Genomic DNA, 18001 nt, shown 5'->3' with positions numbered 1-18001 from the left:
CTTAAACATCATTAATAGTCTCAGTTTTATTTGAATAGGGAGCATAGAATGAGCACAAAACAAACTTAAATTAATAGGCTGCATACAAATATTTACATTAAAAATAATTAAAATGGACATTTTCTTTTTTTGATTTTTGTGTTTTTCCCAATTCTTAAACTTTAGAAAAACACGAAATGTTGTTAAATTAGATTTTTGGATGCGACCTTTTAGGGTATTTCCAAATCGCTTCAAATTGTACATATATCCTATTAATTGAGTCCCCTAATTATTTTTTAATATGCCCGTGATCTCCTTTTCAAGAACCAAAACAAAAGGTATTTTTGGAGCAACGTGTTACGGTCGTACTTACACGCTTTAAATCAAAAACACCACTTTTTAAATGAAATACAATTCCGCAAACTTTCAGAAATATTAAGGAAAAGGAGTTTCCCAATCCGATATGGACAAGGACCCTCCTTTGTATGCAGGAAATGGCATATTTCGTAACCAACCGTCGTATAAAGTCTTCAACAAATCCTTCGAGCATGTGGACGATGCGCTCTACTCATTTCTGAACGAGGTGGACCCCGAGGTACTGCGACTGGAGCTCCGAGAAACCGCCGATGTCTTTATGTCCTTTAACCGCAACACAGCCTTGAGGGATCCTCGCACCGAGGAGGTACCGGGGAAACCGCATTGCGACCACTCCAGCCCCGGATCCGGCTACAGTTTTCCCAATCCCCTGGAGCTGCACTCGGAGTTGAATCTCAAGCAACAGGCCGCCTGCATGCGAGTGCTCCTGTCCTGGCAGCGAAGTGAGCCCGTCGATGAGGAGGACTTCGTGGTGTGGCAGACCACGGAAAAGAAACGCTGCAACGAGCAACAGCGTGTCCAGAAACACATCCACGACCACGAGCAAGGACGCAAGGAAGTCATCTATGCCCCCATGAAGAGCCTGGTGGCGGTCTACAGGAAGTGGTATGAGCTGAACGTTAAGAAACTGCTAGAAGCATATCCCAACGAGTCCTATGTAACCTTCTCCGGACTCCCACAGTTGTCCCAGTGCAAGAGCCTCAATTCCCAGACCGCTAGCATGGAAAATGTGGAACTGGAGCGGATTTTGGGCCGAGTGAGACTCTGGCCCCAGGTGGAACTCCGCCAGGAAGCACTGCGCTCTTTACGAGTGCGCTTGGATCGTTATGCGGTAAGGGAAACTAAGGAGCAAGCTAAGCTTCTGCGGGATGAAGAGAAGGATTTGGAACTGGAAGCTGGCAATATCTTCGTGCTGCCCTTGGACTCACTGCTAATGCTGTTAACCACCGGATCATATATTGACCTACCCACAGAAATGTTTGTCAGCCTAAGAGAATGCCCAAAGAGTAAACACAAATGTATGGAATTCCAGGCTCCGTTTCCTGCCCGCAATTGTGGCTGGCATACAAACAGTTTGGTCCTAAAACGGGCTTACGAGGCATACGCATCCCAGCCTGGAGAAGCAAAGTGGCTGGAATTCGAACCAAATGGAGCAGTCAAAGAGGTCCCAGATAAGTCTAACCCTGAAATGTCATCTATCGATCTTCACATGGCCTACAAACCCCAACCAATTGATCAGCAATCTTCTGACATTGTAGATGGCAGCACCAACGCCGCCTTAGTTAGTTGGAGTCTGAGGTGCAAGGGCGAAGGTGTAGAGCACAAGGACTTTCAGATCTTCAGCACGTTACCCATTTCAGCGGTTAGAGATTGCAAGGACAAGGTGCCAATTGGATGCCACTTTATTAAGCTGGAGAACAAGCCCGATTGTGGCTGCGAAATTATGTCCAAGTACGAGTTAATCAGTGCCTGGCTGCAGCTAAAGCTGCTGCGGGCGGAGTTGGGCCACTGCACCCGCATCTCCCTGCGGGACTTTGAGCCCATGCTGGAGGAGAAACTGACGCTTATCTCGCTAGAGCAGCAGCTGCACGATTACTACAACACGAGCATGCCGCAGCTACTGTCCAATCTGTGCGAGTTCCTGAAGCTGTTAGACACTGTACCCATTGGGAAATACCTGCTTCGCTACTCACCCAAGTACAAAGACAAGTTCCTGCTGTGCAATGCTACCAAGGAGGCCACGGCCCAGAGCTTTCAGCTGCACCAGCTGCTCACAGAAACCTCTCCCAGTGACCAAATCTTCCTTACCCAAAGCAGTTACCTTCCCATCTCGCCCACGCTCTGTGGTCGCCTGCACACGGAACTCCAGCTGCTGCCCTGCGCATTTCCAGCAAAGGCCGACGGAAGGGCTGTTCATCGACGTAAGGTGGCGATTCCCAAAACACAGCCCACAAGAAGAGTTCCAGCGAGGCGGCAGTTCAAGAAGTATACAGATGCTCAAACTGAAGATTTCCGACGCCGATGTAAAACCGGGCAAAAAATTAGAGCAAGGAAGCGCAAAAAAGCAGCTGCCAATGATGAAAAGCTCCAGTTGGACAAGATAATGACGCTGTAAAAACAACACTTTAAATGCACATGCTGAGTTCAAATACTTTACCCTAAGTTACTTATTAAAAAAAAAAGCAGTTTGTTATTAAAGTAATGATACAAACCAACGATGTGCCCTTATGCGCAACATTTTGATAAGTTGATGTTTTTATTCTCAACAGTCAGTTCCCTTATCCTTACTTTCTTTACTTAGTTTCAACTTTCTTAGTTTCTGGATTCTTAGAACCAATATCATTGTCATTAGAAGAATTCAGGCCTTCTCCTGCCGCATACCATTCCTTAAGCAATTCCTCGTCATGTATAACTCGGATGCCTTCATATTTAATATTGATTTGACTGGTTTTCTTCAGAATATCCTGATAAGCGGCAGTCAATGGTTGTTGCACTGGATCCTTGTAAACATAGTCCTCGCCCTGAAAGACCAGAGTTTAATGGAATTTCAAGGGATGAATATATATAAGAACTCTACCAGGTCGTATGTGCGATCCGAGTCCAGATCACCTTTGTAAGCGACAAAGGGTACGTGAACAACGGGCGGGTTCTCTTTCTTCCTGCACACCCACGTCTCGGGATGATCGTGCCATTCGTTGGTTAGGTTGCAGAGCTTGTGGCCCTCGGGCAGGCAAAACTGACGGGCCACTACAAATGCCTCAATGCTAGAGTTTCGCGAGGCGGATGGCTTGAACACACACACGTCCTTGAAGAAGCGCTTGAGCTGAGTGTACAGCCGGCTGGTCCTGTCCGCCCGGTAAATCTTGGACACAAAAGTGCCCCCCGTCTCCAGGATAAAGGTAGAGATGCTCAGAGCGGAGAGGAGCAGCTCGCCCTGAACGTAGGCGTCAAAGTCGTGCATGCCCGTGGAATCGGGTGCTCCATCGCTGACCACAATTTGTGCCTTCTCGCCGCCGAAGAACTCAATGATAGCCTCCGCTGTCGACTCCTTGCTGATGTCCGCCCGGAGTTGTGTGACGCCTTCAATGGGAGCCATTCCCTGCAGGTCTACTGCAATGATTTTCACTTTATCCCGCTCCTCTGGCGGCAGTGGCTCATACATGTGCTTGGCCAGCACCTGGGACCAGCTACCAGGAGCGGCACACAGGTCAACGGCACGGGTGAGACCTGTAATTAGTGGATAGTTAGGATTAGGGCGGGAAACACGAGGCTGGAACCGCACCTCACCGCTCAACAAGTGGAACGTCTCCTCTGCCTGGAGCAGTTTGAAAGCACTTCGCGCCCGCCAGCCCTGCTCCTTGGCCAGTCTGTAGAAGATGTCTCGTTTATCCTTCGAAGTCCTTCCCATTTAAAACTCTTATTTTACAACTAGTCAACAAACTGTTAACGCTATCGTTATCAGCTGGGAAATAACAAATCTATTCCCAATAGATGAGTTAAAATGTTGTCGATTCAGCTAGTTTCCCGCCAATTTTAGCGGGGCTTGAACATCGAAAAAATATGTTGTGGATTCAGTTTGTTTTCTGTCAACATTGGTGATTAAACATACAAAAATTAAATCTTTAGAATACGACAAGTTTAGAAAGTTATATTTTATTTTTTTAACAAATAGTTGTAGTATCTATAGTAACTAAAGGTGCAGGTATTTAAGCTGGTTAGATAAAAACATAAATTAATAGATACAGCATTTTAGTTTAAATTCTTTATGTTTCCGTTTTAAAATATATATATTTTAAATCTTCTTAGTTTAATGTTTTCCTTAAATCACGCAGTCCTGCTCCACTCCTCAAAATCTAGCTATTTTTTTTTCCATCTAGATCAGCTGGTTTTTCTGACAGAACAAATCGATAGGCTTTCTCATCGTTTTGAGTTTTTTTCTGCCAATAACAAGTGATTTTTGTTGTTGCAGTCCAGCCCGCAGATTGAGAAATTTCTGCTATGAAAACAGGAAAACCAGAGATTTCCCAAGCCCCTAGACCCACATAACACAAAAAACGAAAACAATGGCCAAGTTGAAGAAGCTTCACATGAGCTCTAATCTGGAAGAGCTGGAGAAGTTGTCCATCATTCCGGATCTGCGCAACAAGGGCATGAAAATGTAAGTGGACACCGTTTTTGTGCTGATGCGGCTGATTTAATTTAAATGGCTTGTTTTCGCAGCCTGCTGAACACCGCCCGCAAGCTGTACATGACGGCCGAGGAATACAGACTGGATGGCGACGAGGAACTGGCCTACATCACCTACATGAAGTACTTCAACATGCTGACCGCAATTCACAAAAAGTCCGATTACGCCAGCCACAAGTCGACGGTGCGCCAAATGTTGGGCGACACCGAGTCGAATCGGCGCATTATGGACACACTGGAGGTGATTATCAACTCCCTGCGGCAGCGTTATGCTCAGCAATACCAGCCGGCAGAACAAATTGCTTCCGATCAGGTGAGCAATGGTCGAGGAAGCGTAGAGGCGCCGGCTCCACAGCCCACGGACTATGCCCGAATGGGGCTGATCACCTGCCAGGAGCTGTTCCAGCGCATGCAGGCGAAATCGGTCCTGGTCATGGACTGTCGGTCAAGCGCCGATTACGAGGCTTCCCACCTCACCTACTACTGTTCATTCAATGTGCCCGAGGAGCTTATAACACTGGGGTGAGTGGTTCCCCACTTAGATCTCTGTATGTTTCCATTTCCTTAATATAATATAAATATTTTTTAGGATGTCGGCTGGCAGACTGCAGGCTCGACTCAGCAGCAGTGGCAAGGCATCGTGGGCTTCGCGTTCCGTCAAGGACTCTGTGGTTCTTATCGATTGGAACACCAAGGATGCACAACCGGCGGCGAATTCCGCCATTGCCACACTACTGGACATCCTGAAGAATGTAAATATAGTGAAATCGGAACAAGAAATAATAAATAATTGTCTTTCCGTGCAGTGGGACCCGGATGTGACGTACCGCGCCCCCATTCAGATCGTTGAGGGAGGCTACGAGTACTTCATCATGATGTACCCCACCCACTGCACCAACCCCAGTGTGCAAGCGCCTCAGCAGAACAACAATGACATCGATACTATTGATGACATCGAGTATCCCTCAATCAACGACATCACCATGAAGGAGGACATCAGTGCGAAGGACTTCAAGCCACGACCGGACATCAATCGGGCCAACAAGCCGGCGGCTTCGCGCACCTACGATCGAGGAGTGGCCAGGCCTCCTTCACAGGCCAAGCCCATAGCCGAGATCATGCGTGATCAGGCGGAGTTTCTGCAGCGGGCGGAGCAGAATGATCAGCAGCTGGAGAAGGCCTCCCAGATGTGGAAGCGGCAGGCGGCCGAGGGCGATGCCTTGAATGCATCCGAAGGGCAGGAATTACACTTTAGAATCCTGCAGCTGGAAAGCAAGGCACAGGACTATGTAAGATCCCCAAACTACTTTATTTCCCAAAAATTAATGGTTGATTGTCCTGCAGATAGTTGAAAACAATCGATTGCGAGAAGAGCTAAGTCGCATACAGGAGCAGCAGAATGCTTCGCAGCAACTTACGCAAAATGAAGTTGAGGCCACAAGGAACATCGAATCCAAGATCCGGGAGCGTCAACGGTTGGATGAACAGCACGAGCTGGAGCGCAAGGAGCGCGAGCGGTTGCTGGAGATCGCCCGCGAGACGAAAAAGCATTACAAATCACCCCAAACTCCGAGTCCTCCATCGCCAAGCAGAGATTTGGAGAACACACAGGATCTTTCCGACAGCCTGGAATCTCTTCTCCACCTGACCACCGAGGATCCACCGCTTGCCGACAACAAGGTGGATAAGCCCACATTCGATAGGGCGATGAAACCGCAGCCAAGGAGTGTGGAGAGAACATCGCAACGGGTCCGGGATTTCTCGCCCGTAATGGGTCAGAATGTGGTGAGTAATGGTTTGGGGGAGGTTGACTCACACCGGCCGCCTAAATATAGCCACCCCACGAGCCGAATCAATAACCAATGGGTCACGTTTTAAAGACGCCCGCCCAGACGATTGCCGTTGCTTTGTGGGTATTCCCACTCTCAGTCGCTCGCCGTCCGCACTCAAAGAATGTTCAAAACAAATAAACGTAAACTCGCCATACTGTTGAGCAAAAACAGCAGCAGACAGGATTCCGCGAATGATTTGTGTTGCGGGGGTGAAGCTCCAGCTGCCAGCAGCTCCACCTACATATAGCATTTATAGCTCCATTTTTCCGCTGCGACGAGTAACTTTTAGGAATGATAAGCGCCAGAATGGTACTACAAAACTTTTTCTTCTGCAATTTTCAGGGTCGCGGATTGACGGGTCTCAAGAACCTGGGCAACACGTGCTATATGAACAGCATCTTGCAGTGTCTCAGCAACACGCCTCAGTTGACGGAATACTGCATCTCGGATAAATACAAGAACTATATTAGCAGAAGTAACAAGACCAATGGCCAGGTGATCGAGGAGGTTGCTGCACTTATTAAGGAGCTATGGAAAGGCCAGTATAAGTGTGTGGCCAGCCGGGATTTAAGAGTATGTAACTTCCAAAAACTCTTCTTGCAACCTCTACTAACGAAGGCATTTCCCCTTGCAGTATGTCGTGGGTCAGTACCAGAAGATCTTTCGCGGCGTTGACCAGCAGGACTCGCACGAGTTTCTCACCATCCTGATGGACTGGCTCCACTCGGACCTCCAAACGCTGCAGGTGGCCCGTCAGCGCGAGCTGATCAGTGCCTCGGAGAAGGCTTGGTTGGAGTTCACCAAGGCCAAGGAGAGCATGATTCTGCATTTATTCTATGGTCAGATGAAAAGCACTGTCAAGTGTGTGGCCTGTCACAAGGAGTCGGCCACGTACGAGAGCTTCTCGAATCTCAGCCTGGAGCTACCGCCCAACTCGAATGTGTGCCAGCTGAACCAGTGCATGGACATGTACTTTAGTGGGGAGCGCATACACGGCTGGAACTGTCCAAGTTGTAAAACCAAAAGGGATGCAATCAAGAAGCTTGATATATCGAAGCTGCCGCCAGTACTTGTGGTGCATCTAAAGCGGTACGTGAAGCTAAATATCTACCCCAACGTGCGTTCACCATAATTTCTGAATCCATTTTAGATTCTATGCAGACCCCAGCAATTCGGGTGCCTACATGAAGAAGCAAAACTATCTGCGCTTCCCCCTGGAAAATCTAGATATGAATCCTTACATTGCCCGGGCGGAATCACGGGCGGTTACGCCTAAGACCTATCAGCTCTACGCCGTTTCCAATCACTACGGCACCATGGAGGGCGGCCACTACACCGCCTTCTGCAAGAGCGCCAACTACGGAAAGTGGTTTAAGTTTGACGATCAGGTCGTCTCGACTCTGGACTCTTCGAACGTCGTCTCCAGCGCGGCATACATTCTCTTCTACACTTGGCTACCGCCCATGCAGGTTCCTCTGTAGGCACTTCGCTCGATTTCTTTTTAGCTTTTGACTTTTCACTTTTCATTTTAATTGTGTTTTTGTTTTTATTTCACATTTTTATAGTTTCTAAGGTCTAGTCGCCACGCCTTTTTATCATTTACCAATTACCATTTAACTGTTGCTATTTAAGAGGATAATCGCATGTTTGTTGTTGTCTAGGCGCTTAGGTCGAATGGATGGATAGTATTATGCATGGGGGCGTATTTTCTATGAGTGCGGGTTGCACTCACTTAAACCGAGAACTTCAAGTGCATTACCAGTATAACAAAGAGAGGATCATATATACCCTCGTATATGTGGGACTATAGTTTATTGTATTTTGCAATTATATTTTCAAACCAAATAAACGAAATTAAATTTCTGATACAATAGATATACATTTTGTAAAAAGGAAAAATTCATTACTGTTCTGCTGGCATCATTAATTTAATATTAGGGGAGATATCTAAAAGTTATTTTAATAACTAAAGGAATTTAGGGGGCTAAATATTATCAAAAAAGGTTCTGGCAATGGAATTAAAATTTTTGCGCTTTAGAAAGAAACGTAACTTCCTAGTTCAATTTGTCGATATAAGCTAAATGACTTATGGTCACACTGTTAAGCGTTCACTGCCATTTACCACTAACAGTGTTGTCAACTATAACTTTTAAAAAAGACCAAATGTTAAAATCAGCTATTAATATCCGTTTTTTAGAAAGTTTGGCTTAAAAAAAGGTAGAGTAAGCCTCTTTTTCGGAATAAGATTTTGGATTTTAGAATGACATTACATTTTAAATTTTGGGACCAAGAAAGAAATGTACCACGAAAAATAAAGCCATCGTTCCCAAGCCCAATCTGGCTACAGCACAGCTAAATCGGCAACACTGACCACGTATTTGATTTGAGTATTTGATAGTCGCCAAATCACGGCACCTGCAGCCGCCGCCGGAGAATGCCAACCGTTTAAGATCGTGCATTGAGTCCCGACCCAACCGAATCGCAAACGCTTGCTCCTAAAAACCGTCATCTGCCCGCCATGAACCTGCCGGAACGCAGCCGCTTTCTGATCTTTGCCGTGGGCATATTCGTCTGCTACTTCCTGTACGGGATTGTCCAAGAGAAGTTGACCCGGGGTCGCTATGGCGAAGAGGTCCAGCCGGATGGATCTGTGGGCGAACGCTTCACCTACGCATTGGCCCTAGTTTGGGTGCAGTGCCTCTGCAACTATGTGTTTGCCAAGGGTAAGGAATTACTGGGTTTTCCGGCGAATAGTTACTAATCTTTGGTCTTCTAGTGCTCCTAACGGTGCGTCCTCAGAAGGAGGACACCACAAACGTGGGTTCCTACGTGGCAAGTTCACTAACCTATCTGCTAGCCATGGTTTCCACCAATATGGCCATGCGCTGGGTTCCCTATCCCACTGCTGTGGTGGGAAAGTCAGCCAAGCCCATTCCTGTCATGATCCTGGGAGTGCTGATTGGCCGCAAGTCCTACAGTTGGACGCGCTATGCCTGTGTACTGACCATTGTCCTGGGCGTTATACTGTTTATGTACAAGGAGGGCAAGGTATCCAATTTACCGGCTGAGACTACGCTCTTGGGGGAGGTACTACTCTTCCTGAGCCTCGCCATGGATGGCTTGACTGGGGCAGTGCAGGAGCGCATCCGAGCGGCTAGTGCGCCATCTGGTCAGCAGATGATGAGGGCCATGAACTTCTGGAGCACTATAATGCTGGGCGTAGCCATGGTTTTCACAGGTGAGTACTTGTTAGTCTGACACTTGAATGGTTACACGGCTTTCCTTTCGACAGGTGAGGCTAAGGAGTTCCTGTACTTCACAATACGCCATCCTGAGTCCTGGACCCATTTGTCGCTGATCGCTGTGTGTGGCGTCCTTGGTCAGTTCTTCATTTTTCTAATGGTGGCCAACTTTGGGCCACTGGCCTGCTCCGTGGTCACCACCACGCGCAAGTTCTTCACCGTCCTGTGTTCTGTGCTGCTGTTTGGAAACGTCCTGATCGCCCGCCAGTGGCTTGGAGCTGTACTCGTCTTCGCCGCTTTATTTGTGGACATGCTTTATGGCAAGAAGGCGCCAGTGCCGGCGACCAAAAAGCCACCCGTCGAGGGAAAGCTTTCAGAGGAGAAAAAGAAAATGCTTTCGTAGAATTTACTAGATGATTGCGTAGCATAATGTACATACACACACATTTAGAGAAGACAACGCTTTCGCCCCAGGCTGCGCCAATGTGTCCCCACTTCCCGGAACTGCTAATCGTACAAAGGGTTTTAGCTATAGCGAACACATCATTCGATTTTGATCTGCAAACCATTTACAGTCGATTTAAGTTAACTAAATTATTGAAACCTACCTTTAAAAAAAGGAACAAATATTGTGCAAAAGTTTACTTCGGACCGCAGGGTTTCTTACTACAGGATCATTCAATCATATACTGCTACAATTTGTTAGAGTCTTAAATTACAATTATTAAAAATAACCTCTAGAAAGTTTTTACCTTGTAAAGGCAACTAATGTATTTATTAAATTTGTATAAAAAGTTTGGTTCTCTTTTATGTAATTTTTAAATATTTAGCGCCCACTTAGAGTTGCCCCCTTCATGAATTTAAAAGATATTCCCATTCAAAAGGAAATTGCTACGAAACTTAGTTATTTCTAACTAATTATATATCCTTGTCGTTTCCAATTAGCATTTGTTATGAATTCGTTAATAACGGAATATAAACGAACAAAACGAGTACAAATTCCTGCTAGTATCGATATGTTTCTCTAATTGGACGTAAACAATCGATAGAGGCATTTTAAAGACCCTGGCAACTCTGGTTTATTGTCGTTGCCGTTGCAGATGGTCGAAATTTTCGGAATGTTTTTAAAATGCATAAATCGAGTATTCGCCATGGTTATTATACAATAAATTTAACGCGACGGAACGCGAAGTGCGGAAAATAAAATAATTTATGTGTTTGATTGTAAAACAGAAAACGATAGAGGCACAATTGATCGAGTATTGCAAAAAAGGATATCCCTGTAGTCGCGGGAAATGCAATGCAATTGCAAAAAAGGCGAATAATTGCATAAATTGTTCAGTTTTTGAGTGGAACGAGTACGCTTAGGCTGTGGTATTATAAATAATAAAAAAATTCGCTGCTCGTTTGCATAAATCAAATAAAATATTTTCTTATTGGATGAGTCGCTCTCTAGTTGTTGTTGCTGCTGCCGCCAGCTGTTTTGCCTGTATTTGTTTTTGCCCTGGTGACGTCCATTCGCGTATGTATGTGTGAGTGTCTTTAGTGCCTTGGCTTAATTTTAGCAACTAAATACGATCGAAAGTGAGAGGGGATTCTTGCGACGCAAAGACAAAGGCGGCAAAGTAAGTGAAATATATAAATTTTAAAGATATAGCAAAATACGGGCGTTGTAAAAATAAAATCTGCTCACATGTAGAGGAGAGAAAGACCCCAATACACACCCCCAATGTCGCTCGTTCTCATTCCCACTTAAGGGGGTGGCTTGTCATATATACCGTTAACACTTTGCCGGTCATTCTTCTTCTTCCTTTTTGTTCTCTTGAACTAACGGTTAAGTAGAAGCCGGCAAAATGCATTATGTAAAATTTAAATTTTCGCCCTAATTTAATGTTAAACTCCCACTTATCAGCGTGGCGTCAGACGGAATAATTGTGGAAAAGTGATTTATGCTTGCGATTTGCCGTCCCCCTCTTTGGCAGATAGTGAAATGGAGAGCCCCTTATCGCCCGCACAAATTCAACAATAAAATAATGACTGTCGGGCAAAACAATGAGCACATGCATAAATAATACAGGCGAGCCACAGGCGCCAAATGCAACAACAAATACAAAAGTACGCAATTCAGATGCGACTTTCACACTGCTAACGTCACAACAAGAGAGAGAGAGTGGTGTGCAAGTACATATAATTAGTACTTTAAAATCTTTAGGCTATCTAAAAAGTATTCTTTAACATGATGGTATCCAACTTTAAAAGTCACGTGTAGATTAAAGTATTTTTTAAGCTTGAAAAGTGCATTATAAAGTTCTTCTTTTATCAAGTGTTGCTTAATACTCAACTGTAAAACACAAACATTACTTCGTATCTGTTTGTTAAAGGGGGCAGCTAATTATTTGATCTAAAACAATTTTCTAAACTAGATTTTTGATTTTTTAAAAATTAATAAACCCAAATAATTTAACATGCTTCATAGTGAGTACTGCAGAATCTGTAATTTAACTTTTTATAGTCTTTGCGTTAATGTTGTTTATATCAGCTTAAAACTGACATCATATATGTAATATAAATATGCCCATTGTTTTTTTGGTGTACTTTGATAAGTTAAATTTGAGTCAAATTAACGTTTCTCATAGGTTTTAGAAATATACACACGACCCAGAATTGCGGGAGCGCACTTGGATATATAGTCAATTACCATTAATTGCTAAAGCGTGATCTGCTTTCGTTTTTCTGAGACCTTCCATAACAACAAAATCATTAAATCTTGTGAAAGAATGTCCTTAAAAATGCGTTTTCCACTGTCCTCCATCTTGACCCCTTGCGAACCCAATCACTCTTACTTTCGTCTCTCAGTCGTCACGAATCACCTGAGGCCAATAAACGCTTCTGACATTTTCGAAAAAAAAGCAAAGCGAATTTAGCGGGCAATAAAAAAAAGCTTTTCGGCGACTATTTATACACACCCTTCCGTTCCTGCATTTCATAATTCATTTGTCAAGTTCGTGTGTGCCCAACTGTCTGCCCGACAAACATTACTCAGCCCCACCACCTACCTCCCACCAACGCCCACTGCCCATGATGTCATCCTATGTGGGCCTTCAAGTCACATGTTTGGATGTGCGCCCAAAAGAAAAGCAATACAACAATAATAGGGGAAATTTCCTTTGTACCGAGAAAAAGTTTAGACAGTTCTTTTCTTCAGACGCAAATCGCGTAAAATTCTCCGCCAAGCGAAACGTGAAAATTGTTGGGATATGAGCTGTTGAAAAAAATGATAGATGGCCGATCTAAGTATAAGTATTAATGCACAGAAAGAAAAATACAACCCAAATAATGTCAAATTTTTCATCTTTATATTTGCGAATTTTAATTAAGTTGTGACAGTAAAAATGCCTGTTAAAAAGGTTATCATACTTTACTAATTATTTCAAAATTCAAAACTTAAATCATCAAAACATTTTTACCAGTGTAGTGCCAATACAAAATATTAAAGTAAGTCTGTTCCTCGTCGATAATGTTTATAATTTCATTGACAGTATAATAAAGTTTTGTTTACTGTTTCTATAAGCATTTGTTTTTGATTCACAAGCTCGTTGAGTTGCAAATCAATTTTAATTGATCAACCATTTTCTTGTTCAGACAACAAAGAACACTCTATTGACAGGGGCAAATTGTGAAAACAATTTAAATAAAAAATATAGATTATGTATGTTTAAGCTACGTCTTTATTTAGTGTTATTATTATTATTATATTTTCTAATTACTTCTTATTTAAAATGCTGATTGGTATTTATTTTTTGGCAGTCAAGGAGTATTTTTTCCAAAACATAATTATTCATAATTTTATCAAATGGTCTTAAAGTGTTAGGGAGGCCAAAAAATCACGTCTTATGTTCTGTTTTTCTATTCCTGGCAGACTTTATGTTTCACATTCTTATGCAATTCTATGACAGAAAAGGTTTCTCTGAACCTTATTTCATCACATCGGCACAATGTGCAGATGACTCACTCAGTGATTTTGTTTCTTTTTGTACTCTTCAAATTCCAAATCCTCCGCCCACACCATTCCATATGTTTTCAGTTACCAGTTATGCACCACATATCCCTTCCAATTTTTTTGGGGGGTGCGCTCACGTGTTTGGCTAACAGCTGATTTTGAGCTTTCTCTTGTGGCGTATACGCAATTTCTGGTTCGTTCTACGGGTTGAAGGCAACAGCCAGATGCCAATTTCTCTCTTTCTCATGCATTTTCTCTCGTTATACCCGGTAATCAAAGAGTTCGAGGGTATATTCTATTTGTGCATCTGATTGAGTCACGATTATCCACAGTAATTTCGTCCAATCCACAAGAAACGATTTGGGACTTATCACTACGTGCGATTATTATTATATTTAATGTAATTAAAACTAACCGTATTTAAATAGATTTTTAAGATAAGAAATCTATTTAAATCAGAAAAAAACCTTCTCTAACTAAAATTCATGTAATGTTAAGACTTAAAAGAATTTAATGTATTTATTTTAAATATAAAGCAAAACTTCTAATAATCTGATTTTTGCTGTTAATTTTTTTTTTGTAAGTGAATAAAGTATCAAATGGTCGGGACGTTCGGTCTTGTACAACCATTTTATGAATTGAATATAATGCAGCTCTCTCTCGCTGCTGCTCTCTTTCCAACAAATTTAGCATGGTGGATTTTTTTGTTTCAAAAAGTAAATGAACCTGCTCTCCTCATTGCATTTCGGCTACTCGTTTATGGCTCGTTCTCACTTTGGCTTCGGTATTGGTTTATTTTGGTGCTGCATTCATTTTGGCCGCGTTTCGTTTTCGCTTTCGGGCCCTGTTTGTTGTTGTTTCGCCAATTTCGTTTTTGGCAGTTGCATAAAACAAAACAAACGCGAAATAAATTCCGCAGCAGCTAGCTCTCTCACAATGTGCTCTCTTTGTTTTTATTATTCCAAGTGCTCAGTCGAGAAGTGATTGCTGCGCGTTCTTAATGTTATTTTTTTATTTTAGTGTTTCGGTGTTAATTTGTCAGGCACTAAAAGAGCCGCAAAAATCAATAAAGTAGTATAAAACAATTCGGAGCACGCAGAGCCATGCTTAAGTCAATAACTAACCAGACCATCTGTATATATGGCGTATGAGTGATATATATCATTCGCATGTTTGGTTGTGCGTGTTATGCAAACGTTTTTTTGTCGAAGACTTTGAAAATCAAGTGAAAAAATTAAAAATATTAACAAATAAAAAGTGCTTAAAAGTAACAATTATAACATAAAAATGGCCCAATTTAAAGTGAACGACATCCTAATTAACTTTAATTATTTCTAATCAACAACATTAAAGTTCTTCAATTGGTTGAAAAAAAAACAATTGACATATAATTTCAGCGTAGGTAAATAAACTTTAATTCATTGAAAGGTTTTTTTATTTAAGTCGAGATTGAATTAATAAAATACTTGACAACATTTTGTTTAAACATCACAGTTAACCGACACTAGAATGCTAAATACTTTGTATGTTCTCTTTTAGAAAAAACCGATTTATCTTTTAAGTTCATCCATTCGTACATTTGTACATATAGATCGTTAGTTTCCCAATTCTCTGTCTAACTTGGCGGCATCACAAAATTCCTCTTTGATAGTTGAAATTACTGACATAAATGTTGTAAACAAATTTATTTCTATTTAAATTGGTCCCAATTTCAATTAAGGAAGCAAAAACAAACGATAAAAGATATCTGAAAAGTTCGGCTAGCGTTTTTTTTTTGTTAGTAGGCAATCACGGAATAATATCACACATACGTCGCGTTGTCGCGTGTCGCGCAGACAGCTGTTTTACCCACCCCCGTACCTAGATCTTTCTGCAGTTGAATGACTTGGATGGCATACTTTTAAAGCATTCGCTTGAGCACTTTTCAAGATTTTCAATTATGAGTTCCACCGAGAGAGAGTGTGTCCACTGTGTGTACTATGTAGTCTGCTTTAGGGCGCCAAGAAAGCTTAAATAAACTCGCGTGCAATGAGCCCGTTAAGCCAACTCTCCGACTGCCTCTGACCATTGCACATTGGGCTAAAAGTTCCAAAGTCCGCCAGTAAAGAAACATTACTGTTTGCGTGTACTAGAATTATACAACAAATCATACAGATAGGGCTCTATATTGTGGATTATCGATCAGATATACATTATCAATATGCTTCAGTATTATTGAAATTCTGGAAAAATAGGTTGTTAAATAAATTTTATCTTAATACCAAAATAAATCTGGCCCAGTGTAAGCTGTATATTGATTTTGGCTAACACCCTTTTCTCACTCTTCATTGCAGTTTTTGCTGAGGCAGACGAGGAAGCAGCAGAAACAGGATGCAAAGCAGTGCTGGCGGGACGGCAGGCGGTGGCAACTATGAGGACGTGGCCGCCGCTCGCCGTGGCCGCTTCCGCGTCACCTCTTCCACACCACAAGGTCCGCCAGAAACAACGCTTGGCCGCTTCCGTCTCATGCCCACATGTAAGTCGATGCAACTTTTATGATTCTTTGTAATCTTAATGTTAAAAGGTTGTCATAGACAACCGACTACAATCTTCGCGTTTTTTTCACTCGCTTATCATGCACAAAATTAAAGAAGTAAGCTTATATGCCCTGCTTACTATTTTAAGTTACAAGCAGTTCAGGGTCCAAATTAACTTCTTATTTAAATTGTTTCTTGAAAATATTTGCAAAACAATGTAGCAGTATGGAATTTTAGTCCGCTATTATGCATACATGTTTACTTAAATGTATTGGGATTTAATTTAATTGTGTATACAAACCTTGTACTTGGAACCCTGTGGTCGAGGTGCTCGATTGCAAATAATTGGTGCTAATTGGTGACATTCTTCTAATCTGTTGCAGCTAATTATGGCGCCATTTCGCCCATCCTCCAGCGGGGTCGATTCGCCGTGATTCCTGAAGAGCCCCAAGCTGGCTCCCCCGCATTGGGAACGCCGCCTCCAGGCGGCCGAACAGCACGTTCTCCATCTCCCGAGTGGGATTTCGACATCGAGCAGGTGAGTGCCGATTTTATATTATTAAAGGCAAAGGCAAGGAAAGTACCATTTGATGTACTTATTTTCATATGCCAAAGAGTAATCACATTTTAATTGTTATAATATTCTTGGGCGTTGGTAACCATGGATTTGGTAAAGACCTTAAGGATTGAGTGCTTTTGATGGTCATGGTGGGAGTGGGAAACCCAGTGGCTCTGATTTTGCCTACTTTGCTGTTTTTGGTGTCGTTATTGTGTTCCTTGGTGGCCTCAGTGCATTGCGCCACTTTTATTGATTCGCAGGCTGAACTGAAGTTGCTAACGAGTTTTTGGTGGGCCCTCAAAGTGTGAACGGCATGCCAAGGCAACTAATTCAGATTATTTATGGGTCATAAATTCTACTTTTATCATTGAAATGGAAATATAACAATTGTTACTATTACTGTTTTTAGTGTATATTTTTTGCTCTTTAAAGACTATAGACTTTAGACTCGAATTAAGGAAATTATTACCTACAAAATGGTTTTGCTTATTTTTTATATTTCGATAAGTAAGTTATATTTTAAAAAATTCATAAAGCTTGCTAAAGTTCTCTTTCTCTTTAATTATTGAATACTTAATGTATTTTTAGTTACAGTTCAAGTCTAACAGTTTTTTTCAATTAAAACTGTTGTCATTGTCACCTAGCGGGGTTCGCCTCCACACTCGGCTGACATGTTAGCAGAGACACCATCCACGCCCGCGCTGCCACCTATTGCGACGGTAAAAATACTAAAAACTAAAGTTGAAAAAGACTAAAATAACAACAAGAGTATTCGAAGGCGGACATTATATATGTTTCGTCGATGTTTAATATTAAATTTAAAACGGCTTTATTTCTTAAGGTCTAAACATTCGTATAGAATAAAAATTTTAAATAATGAGTGCAGTATAGCTGATATTAAAAATGTTTGTGCTTGAAATGGAGTACTTTTTCAGTGTGACCACAGTAATGTTAATAATTATTAAAGATGGATAAACAACACCCTGCCAAACATCGATAAGACCGATTTTTTGAAATCATTAAGGGTATCGATGCTGGCATCGACATTTTCCCACCTCTAGAGTTTTGTTTTGTCGGTTTTGTTGTTGCCAGTTTTCGTTTCTCGCTCAACAATTTTTTCGCCTGCGCCTGGAATATAAACTCGCGATCAGTGCGTGTAATTGTGTCAGCAGTTTTTAATGCAATGTAAAGAATTCTCGATGTGAACCCAGGATAGCATATCGGACAAGTGGGTGCTTAAGAATAATATTGTTACGATTTGAGCTGCTTACAAAGCTTTTAATTGTGCGCGAATGGATTGCAACAACAAA

The 18001-nt window shown here is 42.3% G+C and overlaps 5 protein-coding genes across 9 annotated transcripts in view; 4 read left to right on the top strand and 1 right to left on the bottom strand.

Moving 5' to 3' along the window:
* Window positions 1–342: 342 nt before the first annotated feature.
* Window positions 343–2565, top strand: LOC108140797 (little elongation complex subunit 2). Of its 2 annotated transcripts, XM_041709541.1 has the most exons (2): window positions 901–960; window positions 1037–2565. In XM_041709541.1, the coding sequence occupies exon 2, from the start codon at window positions 1076–1078 to the stop codon at window positions 2468–2470; it is 1395 nt and encodes a 464-aa protein (XP_041565475.1). In that variant the 5' UTR covers window positions 901–960; window positions 1037–1075; the 3' UTR covers window positions 2471–2565. The 2 variants fall into 2 exon arrangements, with proteins under 2 accessions (XP_017119284.1, XP_041565475.1); XM_017263795.2 differs by having other exon boundaries at window positions 343–2565.
* A 27-nt stretch (window positions 2566–2592) lies between these two features.
* Window positions 2593–3848, bottom strand: LOC108140798 (putative tRNA (cytidine(32)/guanosine(34)-2'-O)-methyltransferase 2). 2 transcript variants are annotated; one of them, XM_017263796.2, is made up of 3 exons: window positions 3643–3848; window positions 2933–3582; window positions 2593–2876 (listed from the first exon to the last, which is right to left on the bottom strand). In XM_017263796.2, exons 1-3 carry the CDS (start codon window positions 3761–3763, stop codon window positions 2649–2651), a joined length of 999 nt encoding a protein of 332 aa, XP_017119285.1. In that variant the 5' UTR covers window positions 3764–3848; the 3' UTR covers window positions 2593–2648. The 2 variants fall into 2 exon arrangements, with proteins under 2 accessions (XP_017119285.1, XP_017119286.1); XM_017263797.2 differs by having other exon boundaries at window positions 3638–3698.
* Window positions 3849–4273: 425 nt separating this feature from the next.
* Window positions 4274–8240, top strand: LOC108140754 (ubiquitin carboxyl-terminal hydrolase 8). The gene is made up of 8 exons (XM_017263734.2): window positions 4274–4513; window positions 4576–5064; window positions 5132–5294; window positions 5349–5831; window positions 5887–6327; window positions 6717–6947; window positions 7009–7463; window positions 7525–8240. The coding sequence occupies exons 1-8, from the start codon at window positions 4419–4421 to the stop codon at window positions 7853–7855; spliced, it is 2688 nt and encodes an 895-aa protein (XP_017119223.1). The 5' UTR covers window positions 4274–4418; the 3' UTR covers window positions 7856–8240.
* Window positions 8241–8727: 487 nt separating this feature from the next.
* Window positions 8728–10350, top strand: LOC108140472 (solute carrier family 35 member B1 homolog). The gene is made up of 3 exons (XM_017263212.2): window positions 8728–9097; window positions 9151–9612; window positions 9667–10350. The coding sequence occupies exons 1-3, from the start codon at window positions 8893–8895 to the stop codon at window positions 10017–10019; spliced, it is 1020 nt and encodes a 339-aa protein (XP_017118701.1). The 5' UTR covers window positions 8728–8892; the 3' UTR covers window positions 10020–10350.
* A 594-nt stretch (window positions 10351–10944) lies between these two features.
* LOC108140467 (5'-AMP-activated protein kinase subunit gamma-1) overlaps window positions 10945–18001 on the top strand; it is a 63661-nt gene continuing 56604 nt past the window's right edge. The window contains exons 1-3 of one of the 3 annotated variants that reach the window (XM_017263202.2): window positions 10945–11241; window positions 15950–16131; window positions 16516–16670. In XM_017263202.2, the coding sequence (XP_017118691.1) occupies window positions 15987–16131; window positions 16516–16670 (300 nt within the window). In that variant the 5' untranslated portion in view covers window positions 10945–11241; window positions 15950–15986. Of the gene's footprint in view, window positions 11242–15949; window positions 16132–16515; window positions 16671–17758; window positions 17920–18001 lie in introns of those variants that run through there. The other 2 variants (XM_017263200.2, XM_017263201.2) reach the window with 2 other exon arrangements.

This window comes from Drosophila elegans, unplaced genomic scaffold (assembly GCF_018152505.1).
Source record: "Drosophila elegans isolate 14027-0461.03 unplaced genomic scaffold, ASM1815250v1 contig_476, whole genome shotgun sequence".
In the NCBI taxonomy this organism is placed as follows: domain Eukaryota; kingdom Metazoa; phylum Arthropoda; class Insecta; order Diptera; family Drosophilidae; genus Drosophila; species Drosophila elegans.
Note: the sequence above shows the minus strand (reverse complement) of the source record. Positions and strands in the feature narration are given on the sequence as shown.